At 37.4% G+C, this 12,835-nt stretch overlaps 1 protein-coding gene across 6 annotated transcripts in view; it reads right to left on the minus strand.

Moving 5' to 3' along the window:
- Positions 1 to 6,403: 6,403 nt before the first annotated feature.
- Positions 6,404 to 12,835, minus strand: part of PARG (poly(ADP-ribose) glycohydrolase) — a 168,638-nt gene continuing 162,206 nt past the window's right edge. For 5 of the 6 annotated variants that reach the window (XM_021710973.1, XM_021710974.1, XM_021710976.1 and 2 more), the window contains 2 exons: positions 8,287 to 8,415; positions 6,404 to 7,627 (listed from right to left, as the gene is read on the minus strand). In XM_021710973.1, the coding sequence (XP_021566648.1) occupies positions 7,473 to 7,627; positions 8,287 to 8,415 (284 nt within the window). In that variant the 3' untranslated portion in view covers positions 6,404 to 7,472. The remainder of the gene's footprint in view (positions 7,628 to 8,286; positions 8,416 to 12,835) is intronic. The other variant, XM_021710972.1, reaches the window with a different exon arrangement.

A 12,835-nucleotide genomic window follows, 5' to 3' on the forward strand; every position in this document is an offset into this window, starting at 1 on the left:
CTGTCCTCCACTGACACTGCAGGATGGGGGGATAAAGGTGAATAAGTGGCCTCCATTCTGCTGAGTGGTAGTAAAAAGTCCTGTTAGGCTTCCTCGGAAACCAACTAATAGGGGAAGCTCGTCCTTAGGTGGATGTAGAGGTCCACTGTTCCCATGTGTTTTCCAACCACACTGTGTTGGGTGAAGAATCTTTTTACCACTTGGCGGGGGTTGGGACACTTTGTCACAGCCTGAAGAAGGTGGAAGTCTGGGATCTACACTATTCGGTTTTTTAATGTGGAGTTTGGATAGAGTGAGCAGGCTTTCCTTGAGCCTTGTATGCAGCATTTCCAGGTTGTTGGCTTCTCCAATAGCTAGCATGGGAGATATGAGCCAATAAGCAAATCCAAGAACTCACCACTATATTGTTCCTTGATTCCCAAGGTCTCTAGCCAATCTGCCTTTTTTCCCACCTCTCAGGGTCTCGTTGTATTTGTTTTAAATATAATGTCCAGGGTTTCTAGCTGAACTTAGCAGAAAGAATAGGAAAAAATATGTCTACCTTTTCTTTTGGAATCAGAAGTCCTTTTCCGATTAGTTGTATGTGTGATGGTACTATAATCATTTCTTTTTGAGACAGATGAAATATATCTGGGATGAACTGCACAATAATTTGGGGTGGGAAATGCATAGGGATAGTGGAAGCAAGATTAGTCTTGAAATGATAATTGTTGAAGATGGGTGATGGGTATATGGAGGCTCATTATCCTGTTTTATTTTTGTATATACCTGAACATTTTCTTAAAAAGAAAACAGAAAAGTGTCCTGATTACCCAGTGTAAGTAATATTACAGAATCTCGTAATAATCATGATTTTATCTGTTCTATTATCTATATTCACTGCTAGAGTATACACTCAGTAACAGGGACCCAGCCTACCCTGGTCACAATTATAGCTCCATAACTTAAAAGTGATTGGTGCATAGTTGTCACTCAAATTTTGATGTTTCCTCAAATATAAGATGCCACAGATAACATATACCTTAATTTTATGTAGCATTAAAGACAGTTTCTGCAAATTGTGTAATGCTATCAATTTTTATTAGTTTGATTTCTGAGATGCTACGATGTGAAAAAAATGTCTATTGGTAGAAATGAAATAAATGAATACTCTAAAATGTGAGGTCTAGATTATGGTGACGATGTCTTCACACATGTTAAAAGAAAGATCAGGACATTTTCGAGGCTATTATCAATTCTACAGTGAATATGTCTCTTCCCAAATATTGAAATCTTATGTCCAAGTTTGTAGTTACTGTTACAAACCTCAATAGAAAATGCAACATTCTGACACAATGTCTCTACCTTTTCATCACTACAGAACTCCTTTGTATTTTTATTTTATCACCAAGGTCCTCATATTTTGGAATGCTTTGATACCAAGTAAAATTCATTTGTTACACTAATTTTTACTTTTATCAATTAAGTGTATACTGTTTAGAGCGGGGTGATATAATTCCAGTTACAATAAAAGAAACTTGATCTCAGCCTGCATGGACTCACCAGAGGAAAATGTAACATTTCAATAGGAAATCACTTTTTAGCCTTCAGTGCTACTTTCCTGGAGTCTAGTGGAATTGGGATGACAGGCACTGGTTTTTAGCTCCTATATTAAGTCAAGAAAGGGTATTTAATCAGCCCATCTCACGTTATGAATTAAGCCAGTTGTTTAAACAACTCTTCACAGGTTCACCATGCTCTGTGCTTCAGTTTAGAGCTAAGAATAGGGGACAAGTCACTTATCTTTGCATCCCCCAAGTGGAGTTCAGTAACTGCCTCAGAGCAGGCACTCACAGTGTCTGTGAGTATGTAGTGGTAGAAAGACATGATCCTCAGAAGCTTCAGGACATTTTCTTTGTCCGGGATTTGAGCTGTCTTGATATAAGATGGAAATTAGGAAAAGGGAACAAAAACCAAGAAACAACATGACCTCAGGAACCTGGCAGGAAATTAAGTCAGAATTCTCTTCTCCTTTGGAAAGTTCCTCATGCCAGTGACCATCTCTATATGCCTAACATCTAATGTGCTATGACAAATCAGCATGCAAAAACCTAAGACACTTGAAATGTTTTAAATAAGAGCATGCATGAGAAATCTCAAATGAAAAGTGGTATAATTATTTGAAAAAAAATAAGTGATGACAAGGGGATCAGAATTTACTTTCTTCCTACAAAAATCACATAAACATTAGAATAGACCTCTCCTATCCTCAAATTTAATGACACATTAAACCTACATTTAAAATAAACAGGAGAAATAAAATCAGGTAATCAGCTGAATATCTAATTTTGATTGTCTTGTTTGGGAAACCTATCTGAGGGCTTAATAGATCCATGTGAAATCTGGGGAGCAGGGACTAAGGGCACTCTGCTACTGAGACAAGGACAGCAGTGGATGTTAGCAGTTTGTTCTAGAAAGTTTCACATTGGAATCCACTTCCCCGCCAAAAGGACAGGATTCATATTCTGAACTGTGTTCCAGAAAATAGTTGGACTTGCCCTTGTCGCCAGACAAAGAATTGGGCATATCCACACCACAGCCTTGAGAGAAGTACAAGTCCTCTAAATCTTTACTCATCTTTAAAGCATATATACCAAATTCAGGTTTTTCTTACATCAGAAAAAAGTCATGAACATGCAGCCTGAAGAGGAGGAAAGAAAACAGGTGAAATTTTTTTTGGAGTTCGAGTCTCACTCTGTTGCCCAGGCTAGAGTGCAGTGGCGTGCTCACAGCCACCTCAGTGTGGACCTGCTGGGCTCCAGCGAGCCTTCCGCCTCAGCCTTCCAAGTAGCTGGAACTACAGGCACATTCTAAAACACATCTGGCTAATTTTTCAATTTTATGAGAGAGATGAGGTCCCATCATGTTGCCCAGGCTGGTCTCGAACCCGTGGGCTCAGGCAATCCTTTCGCCTTGGCCTCCCAAAGTGTTGGGATTACAGGCTTGAGCCACCGTGCTCGGCCAACAGGTGAAAATTTGCATAGCTGCCTCTCTTCCTATTTGAAGAGGTTTTCAAGAATGGAACCAACTAATTTTTGCTCCAATATATTTTTGGAGTGGGACAGCTCGATCAATTATTTGGTTTCCAGAGTAATATATACCAGAAAGAAGTACCCTGTGTAGCAATCAAACAACTTGGTTAAATCTCCTTGTTTCAATCTTCCTTTTATTATAAATACTGCTTTGGGCATGTCTGTCCTAAAAAATGTCATTTCAACCAGCAAGAACAAAGGGAATTCTCTCCGAGATAATTGAATGCACCCCACTGATAACTAGTCACTGATGATGAAGAATAAACTAGACCATGAACTTGGTGGAGCGCAATGGTGTCAGGTTGCTGTCAGATTCCCTACAGAGATGACAGAATAGGTCCCCTTTCTCAACTCTTGGAGGTTGAGATGGTATTCCAGTAGTTCCCCCCTTATCCAAGGCCCCCGATGGATTCCTGAAACCGTGGATAGTACTGAACCCAATTGCTGTCAATCGAAACAAGTTCTGGATCTTGTTTTTCACCCATAAACTTAATGCCTTTTTCATTGTAACTAAGCATTTATCATGCATTGTGGCCTTAACTTTTGGCATTTAAGGTACAAAAGCAAAACCCGCAGGAAATTTTTTCCTTCACAATTTCACAGACAGAAGATTTGGTCTCACTATAGATCTTAGCAACCTCAGCATACAATTTTTTTCTTTACTTACTAAGTCAAGAATGTTCACATTTTCACTTAAAGGAAGCACTTCAAAGGTGTCTCTCTGGCATATTCAAATTATCAGCATGCCTACTTTTGCACACTGGGGCCATTTTTAAGTAAAATAAGGTTTACTTGAACATAAGCCCTGGGATACCAGTCAATCTGATAACTAAGAATGCTTCTAAGTGATGAACAGATGGGCAGTGTACAGAGCATGGGTATGCAGGACAAAGGGATGATTGACATCCTGAGTGAATGGCACAAGGCTTTCACCACACTACTCAGAGTGGAATACAAGTTAAAACTTGGTCATGGTTGGTTGATCTTGAGTAACTGAAACTATGGATAAAGGGGAACTACCGCATATCCCTAACCTCTAGGCATCTGTTAGCTCACTGAGAAAAAAACTGGTTAAAAAATGTACAGCAACTAGCATAGTAACTACCATGCATGCTTCCTGGTCAACTATAATAGCTGACATTTATTGAGTACTATGTGTTGGACCTTGTGTTCAGAGTTTTATATGTTTTATTTCCTAGTAGGTGCTATTAGCCCATTTTCTAGTTGACTCCGAAATGCAGTTGACTTCGACAAGGTTAAAATGCTAGCTAGGCATGTGACTAACCCAGCTTGCCTGATTTAAAATCTCATGCTTTTTTTTTTTTTTTTTTTTTTTTTTTAGTGGCAGGCTGCTTACAGCCACTGCAGCCTCGACTCGCTGGGATAAAATCTCATGCTCTTTCCATTCCTGCACATTGCTGTCTTAAACTGTTATTGTACATCTGAGTGAGCTAGATAGACAGTGAAAAGCACGCAAGCCTTATTTTTTAAAAATCGAAGAATTCTAAACTAAAAATATCCTGTTATGCCTTGGAAGATTAAAGAAGGAAGGAGTAAGTAGCATGAAATAAACAATAAACACTAGATGAAAGAAAATAAAAAGGTGCTGTTAAATATCTCAGAATAGATACAATGTTAATTAGATGTTTGGGGTTTTTGTTATTGTTGTTGGTTTGTTTTCCAGAGGGCCTTTAAAAACAAAGTAATCATGTTCTCTTCACTTTGCTCCTTCCCCACAAAATGGACATTAGTTCTCTTCATGTTTCACATAATTTTAACATGTCCCAATGCTAGAATATACTTGGACAAAGAAAAAAACCCAGCCAAGTTTTATTCTTGGAAACCCCTCCTCCACAAGACATGCAGTTAGGCAGATGGCCCTGCCACTAACCCTATATGCCAGGTGCTGAGTCTTAGTTTCTGCATTCTGGAAAATTGGGCTGGGTGACTTCTTACCCGGATGTAATTATTTCTCTACTACAAGAACCAACCTACACTGCTCACGAAACATTGTAAAGAACTGGCCACTTAGCTTGGGGCTGGAAGAGTATGGGGGCCACATAAAATGAGGAAATGAAACAGAACTATGAATGCTCAACCAAAGCATAGAAGAGGCTGGGAAGGATAGAGGAGATTTTAGTATCAGCTGAACTTATGCCAGACTCTTCTGAATCTGGGAGATGATTAAAAATCTTAGTTACTGTGGTAAAGAATTTCACCAGTGACAAGTGGTTGTCTTCAGGTGCCAAATGTCATTATCTTCTCAATATGTGTGTGTGTGTGTGTGTGTTTTGTTTTGTTTGTTTTAAGTTGGAGTCTCATTCTGTTGCCCAGGCTGTAGTGCAGTGGTACCATCACAGCACACTGCAGCCTCCTGGGCTCAGATGATACTTTCACCTCAGCATCCCGAGTAGCTGGAACTACAGGTTCTTGTCACCACATTCAGCTAATTAAAAAAAATTTTTCGTAGAGAAAAGGTCTTGCTGTTGCCTAGGTTGGTCTTGAACTCCTGGGCTCAAGCAACCCTCCCGCCTTGGCCTCCCAGAGTGCTGGAATTACAGACCTAAGCCAACACAACTGACCTACTTTTCAATCTTTACACAAACAAAACGAGTTATACATTAGCCAAGGTCCCATTTTTTTCTGCCAACATTGATAACAGGAGTTTAGATCATGTACTGATGCTCCTTATTAATAGGATTTGACCTCTATTAGCTTTTCCTAACAGCTGACTGTAAACTAAAACATCAACAGTGTGGCTTAAGATTATTTTGAGGCCAGGTATGATGGCTTAGCCTGTAACCCCAGCACTTTGGGAGGCTGAGGCGAGAGGATTGCCTGAGTCTGGGGGCTTGAGACCAGTCTAGACAACTTGATGAGACCTTGTCTCTACAATAAATCACAAAAATTAGCCAGGTGTGGTGGCATGCATCTGTAGTTACAGCTACTTGGAAGGCTGAGGTGGAAGAATCGCCAGAGCCCAGCAGGTCGACGCTGGGGTGACCATGAGTGTGCCACTGTGCTCCAGTCTGGACGACAGAGAGAGACTCCAACTCAAAAACAAACAAACAAGGTGACCGTGAGTGTGCTACTGTGCTCCAGTCTGGGCGACAAGAGTGAGACTCCAACTCAAAAAATATATATATATATATAATTTTGAATTTCTGATTAAGTGCTTTTGTGATTAAATTCTACTCTCAATTAAATTGGACCGGTTCTGGATGTCACTTCAACCTCTGAAATACATTATTATGATGTTTGTAGCCAGATTTAAAAACGGGCAGAATAGTGAATAAGGATTTTAAACAGAATCCTGATAGATAATGCCTAAACCTAGTCATTTCCTACCAGTCCAATTTTATTTAGATTTTACGTGCGCACACATAGACACACCTAAAGAGCATATGTTTATATATACATATATAAAATATAGATGATATGGGAGTTTCTGACAAATGATTTATTAATGAAAACTTGTGAACTATATAATCTTTGAATAACAGAGGGACTTCAGTATGTACAAATCAATATGAAGTTCCCAGTTCCCAAACTTTGGTTACATGAATATGCCTCAAGCACCACAAAACAAGCATTAATCCCAATTTAAAAAGAAAATCTCAAAAAACAAACAAAAAAACCTTTCAACACTTTTGAATCTGTTTTCTTTACATCTATCAGAAAAACCCTCTTTATTCTGTATTTCCTTTCATGTTGGTCAGTTTCCAAAAACAGTGTCAATAAAAACCGATCAGAGGAAAAAGGATAGACAAGCCTCTATAAATAAAGGTGATATCTCAAAAGAACAGTTTCTGGAAATTATTCTGTCTGAAATATAAGAGTGGTTGAACCTAGAAGGCTTGCATTATGCAACATGTATGAAAAAACCCTAATTTCTTGATTTGCAAAATTAAAAAACTCAAACAATGCAAACATAATAACAGTTGGGTGAAAGGCTCACAGTAGGAAGATTTTTAGCAAACCCAGTTAAAGATTGCTGGATTTTAACTTCTTCCCTGGCATCACTGATATCTGCTTGCTACAGAAGCAATTTGTATAACATATAGGCAGGAAGAAAGAGACCTGACAGTCTGAGCACAACCTTTCATGGGATTTCCCAAGAAATCTAAAGGGTAAAACAACAACAACAACAAAATCAAAGAATGAAGACTGAAATAGAATAAAACAGAAACAAAGCATATCTAAGCCCATGTAAATCACAATGGAGGGGGCTTAGATGTATAAACAGATAACTGCATATGTATGGGAGGGATCTTGTCCTCAATTACAAATGTGGATTATATATACATCTATATTAACTTAAGTCAGTCCATATATTACACCAACAATTCAAACAGAATGTCTCTGATGAGAGGTGGAAGGAGGTGCTATTCACTTGGCTCTTCAGGTCCCTGTCCTTTGCCCTGGCTGGTCAGCAGTCTCTGCACAGGACTCAACAGCATGGTATATGAATGGATAAAGCTTGATGTCTGGTCCAGGGGTGGAACAGTTTCTGCATTCTTCATTGTAATATCGTAGCAACAGCTTATACACTTCTCCTGGAGAGTAAAGGGCCAGACCAAATTGCACATTTAGGTATATAAATGGAAAAGCCTTCTAAAGAACACTCCAGTTTTATCTTAATCTAAATAGCAAATGCTCAGAGTTACCTTTTGAAAATATAGCATGAATTTCATGTCTTAATGGCTTTCCCAACATAAACTTAAATTTTTAAAAAACTCTTTAAAGAGACTACTTAGTAGAATAGCTCATGATGACCTCAGGCCATACACAGTACACTGTCCATGATTCATCCTGGGGAGTTCATGGCAACCCTAGTTAACATTTAGTTCCTGAGGTAGCAAACACACTGGGTGAGCACACTGACATGTCTGGTATATACAACAGAATGAGGGTTCTTAGGTCTGAACTTACCCTCATTTGTTTTCTTTTTGTTTTCTATATATACAAAAGTAAAAATGGACACTAATTCCAGCTTCTTGGTCTTACTTTAATAAGTTAACATACTCATTCAAGATTGTGAATCAAACTTTGCCAGAAGAAGGCTCTACAAATGCTACTCCTCTAAGAACTCTGTCTTTTCACTCAGAGCCATGCTTTCGTTTATCACTATGATTCATCCAGATTTAGCAAGTACTCCCCCTGGAAGGTGTACAATCCATCTAGATACCAAGTGTCAAGACTATCTCCTACTTACCAACAGTAAGTTTCCTTTCAGTAAGGAAAGTGTGCATGCTGTAAATGTCTCTCATCAATTCTGAGTCCCCAAAGGTGAAATAAACCACATCTCGCTCAGCTGCAGCAGCTGCCAGTATTTGTATTAAGGCTGTAGCAAAGAGAAAAGACACAGCTATATCATGACACTTTCCATCTTGATACCTTTAGCTCTTTCAAGCAGTTAACTTATAGCTAGTGTGCCATAGCTTCATCCTAGAGTAAAGATTTATAAACCTAATATACACGCTATTAGAAATGGTGACTACAAGATGGGCATAAATCATCCAGTTGTGTGACTTTTCAAATAAGCTGCCCAGAATATTATTAAACTACAGAATTCCCACACAGGCACCTTTTCTGGACCACAAATAAAGGAAGGTGCATTTGAAGCAGCAAACCAAAACACTAAGGTGGTATTTATATTCACTTTTATTAATCTGGAACTAAAATGTTTGTGTTTGCTTACTCAATTATTTTGGCTTATTACATAGTTACTGGTCTTTTGTATCATAGGCATATTTGGGAGGTTCTAAGGCTATCCTTAATCCCACAGGAAACATTATCAAAATGGGTTGGAGAACACATCAGTGTCACTCCTGCATTCCTACCTTCACCAATTACTGCACTGCAAAGTTGATGTTACTGAAGACACTGGACAGTGACTCTCTGGTGTGTTGAAATGGGAAAACAACTGAGATCCACCATCTCCAGGAATTGAAGTTACAAATTATTGAGACTGAAGTATGTTTCTAAAACTTAAGTTCCTTTACAATTCCAATAGATAGAATTTACTTTAAATAACAACAAAACTGAACATGTAACAATAAGTGCCAATTTGTTAGTTATAATACACATTTTACTTCATAAAAGGGAAAGTAGGAATCAAATTAAAACACTATAGACTATCTTTTTATAGTTTTGATTTTAAGAGCTTGTTAATATTCCACATACTTACAAAATAAAATTAAAACAAGAAGAATGGGAAAGGGGAGAAACCTACAACTGACAGTAAACTAAAACAAATAAGCCTAATTTTAGTTCAAATGAGTAATATAACTACATTGAAGGGAAAGGTAAAAGAAAAGGATGAAAGAAATAATCTAAGTAATGTATGAACACAGTATTTGACTAGTCTTAGGTCAGGAGGAAAGAACTGCAAACAAATTCTCAACTCTTTTTACCAGGTTTGCTTACCATAGTAGTATAGGTAAAGCAATTCTGAAACTATTTGTAAATGTATTAGAGGACTGAGCACATTAATAAACATGTTGACACTACTGGGAGCTGAAGTTCTCACCATGGACGAAGGGACATTAAAAAAACATGCAATAGAGAAGACAAAAAAGAACTGTGTAGGGAACTAAATGAACTAAAATGAAAGGCACTGGTATGTTCTCAAGTACATGAACTAAAATAAAAGGCACTGTTGTTTACTAAAGATGACTAAAATATGCATATTTGTATATGTGACTGTTTGTGTTTATCTATGCATTTCCTTGCTTTGTCTGCCAAAAGGGCCAAAAAGCAGACACCACAGTAGTAATGAGCACACTCAGTGCCCAGATCTTGGTCTCTAATATCATACCCCAAAATAGAAATGGATTCTTGGAGAAATGACTGATTCCATGGTTTGGACAGGAAAGGTACAAGGTGAACCCATAATGCATTTTGTTATACAATAAAGTAAAGAAGTGCTCAAATAGATCAGTAGAGGAGGGAAGGGAAGGATCTTACTGACAGAAGAAAGCCAAAGACTAACTGGTAATTGTGGAGGGAATACTAGAAAAGGAACATCCTTTCTTTGCAATCATTGTGGTAAAGACTGAATCAGGCAAGAATCATTAACAGATGCTAAATTTTAGGGAATTTTGCCTTAAAATGTCTTCCCACAGATTGTTTATTAGTTACATGGGATAAAAAATCCCAATGCAGTGGAGAAGCTGGGTAACACATTGACTGGGTGATCAATATTAAGTTCACCAATAGCGTCGATGGTTATCAAGGGCCTCTAGACAGTGCCACTGATGCAGTGCTCTGATCAAGAATGTGTAACCTAACTTCATCACGAGGAAACAGCAGAAACTTCTCCAAACGTGTCAATGTCATAAAAGACAAAGAAAGGCTGCAGAAATACTCTAGATTCAAAAGGAAGCTAAAAAACATAACAACTATATGCAATATCTGACCCTGGGCCCTATGCTAGAGGGAAAGAGGCTAGAAAGAACTTATTAGGCCCTCTGACAAAATGGGAATACAAATGAAAGAATGGATTAAAATAATGTACATATATGAATTTAATAGTTATAATGTATTTATATAAGATAATTTTTTCTTAGGAAATATAATTGAAGTACTTATGAAAGAAGGTATAGTGTAACTTATGCTCAAATGATTCAAAAAACAAACGATGTGCATGTGTTGCATATATTCATACATATACACACATACATAACAGTATATATTGTTATAAATTTGAATTTTTTAAAAAAGTTTTAAAAATTAATTAGAAAAAATTTTAAGTTGAACTAGTACAATCTGATATAGTTGATTTGGTAAATAATCTATAACATTATAATACACCTAAGATTCTAAAATCTCATCAAAGTATGCTCTAATTTCTGAACTACTATTTCTGAACTACAACATGGGAGGTGCCATGACTATGCCTCATTAATCTCAAAGTGCTGAAAGTAATTAACTTCAAAATAGAGATGTTTTAATTAAAACTGCTCAACCAACTTATGCATACATTAAAGTTTCAGTACACCGAATTTCAAAAGGTTCCTAATTAACCTAAACTACAAATAAAAATGGAAACTAATGAATCGTCGGATTTCCCTACCAAGAAGTATCATTCCTTACTTCTTAGTGAAAACGAAAATTTGGCTTTAAGTATTTCCTATTAAAAAAACAGAAACAAAAGCCAAAAACCAGAGACCCCCTCCACCAAAAAAAGTTTTCTACTGGATCACTGGTAATTTGCTATTTATGAAAATGAAATATTAATAAAAACATTTAAGATTTATCTTCTAACACAATTTATTTTTAAATGTTCCAGCTGGGTTCGGTGGTTCAGCTTGTAATCCTGCGCTTTGGGAGGCTGAGGTGAGTGGACTGCCTGAGCCTGCAGGTTCGAGACCTACCTGGGCAACTTGGCGAGACCTCATCTCTACAATAAAATAAAAAAATCAGCTGGGCATGGTAATGCATGCCTGTAATTCCGGCTACTTGGAAGGCTGAGGCAGAAGGATGGCTGGGAGCCCAGTGGGTTGAGGCTGCAGTGGCCGGGAGCGGTCACTGGACTCCAGTCTGGGCGACAGAGTGAGACTCCAACTCAAAAAAAATAAAATAAATAAATAAAAATTAAAATGTTCCATGGGCCATTCTGCCACCAGGGACAGGCTCTTGGAGTCCAGCTTGACAAAACTAACAAAAAGAAGTTGGGTCCTAATAAGAGAAAAATAAAAAGTAAAACCAACTCATATCACATTCTTAATTTCACACCCATTTCTGTTTGAGTACACATTGTATCTTAAGTATGTGTTAGACTAGTTAGGACTGGGAGGTAGGAGATCCAAGTTCAATCAATATTCAGCCTTTTACTAGTGATCTAGCTCTGTGACTTTAGTCAGACAATTAACTAACTCTCTTAGTCATATTTTTCAACTATACAATGAAGTAGTTAAATCAGATGACCCTAAAGACTCTTTCGGAGTTTAGAATTCCATAATCACTACTATAATTGTTTTCACTGCATTGGATGCTAGACTGTAAACACATAAATGAAATTTCCAGAATGATAATCTTGACCCTAGATGCATCAGTAATTAATGACAAAAGACAGTGCTGTCTTCAGACTTCACTGTCTACAACATCCCTAAGATCTTTGCAAATCTAGAGAATTATGCTTCATGATTTAAGTGAACTCTCTTGCATCAAAAGTTAGATACAAATAAATCACAAAGCTTTTAGGGTATGTGGACTGATTCCAAGTATGATATAAAAGCATTAAATTCTAACTTCAAGCACAACTAGGTGCCAAAATAATCACTTAAATTAACCTGCAGAGATGTTGGTTTTAATTTTTTTTTTGGCAGCAATGTTAACCTATAAAGAAAATACAAATAAGTATAAATAAAATTAAAAAAATTCATAGTGTCCTGTTGCAACAAATGAATCAAGTAAAAAAAAAATGAGTAAAATGATGGATATGCATACCACAGGTGTGGTATTAGGTTAAGTAACAACAGTTTACTCTAAGCTCTTATAGCATGCTGAACATGAGCACTAACTCATAACTCCTTATAAAAGCTGAACAAGGTAATTATTAGTGTTATCTCCATTTTGAAAATAAAGAGATTTAGGCACCAAAAATGTAAGTAATTTGTCTCAAGTCACACAGACAGAAAGTGGTGAAGCTGAGACTGAAGCCCCAACTCAAGGACATATGCCTTCACCCACTCTGCTTCCAGGCTGTCATGCCAAACCATTCTGCTTGCCTCTTACCATATGCCAGTCAAAACGATGTT

Source organism: Carlito syrichta, unplaced genomic scaffold (genome assembly GCF_000164805.1).
Source record: "Carlito syrichta isolate Samal-C Ts95f unplaced genomic scaffold, Tarsius_syrichta-2.0.1 Scaffold301780, whole genome shotgun sequence".
NCBI classification, from domain to species: Eukaryota; Metazoa; Chordata; class Mammalia; order Primates; family Tarsiidae; genus Carlito; species Carlito syrichta.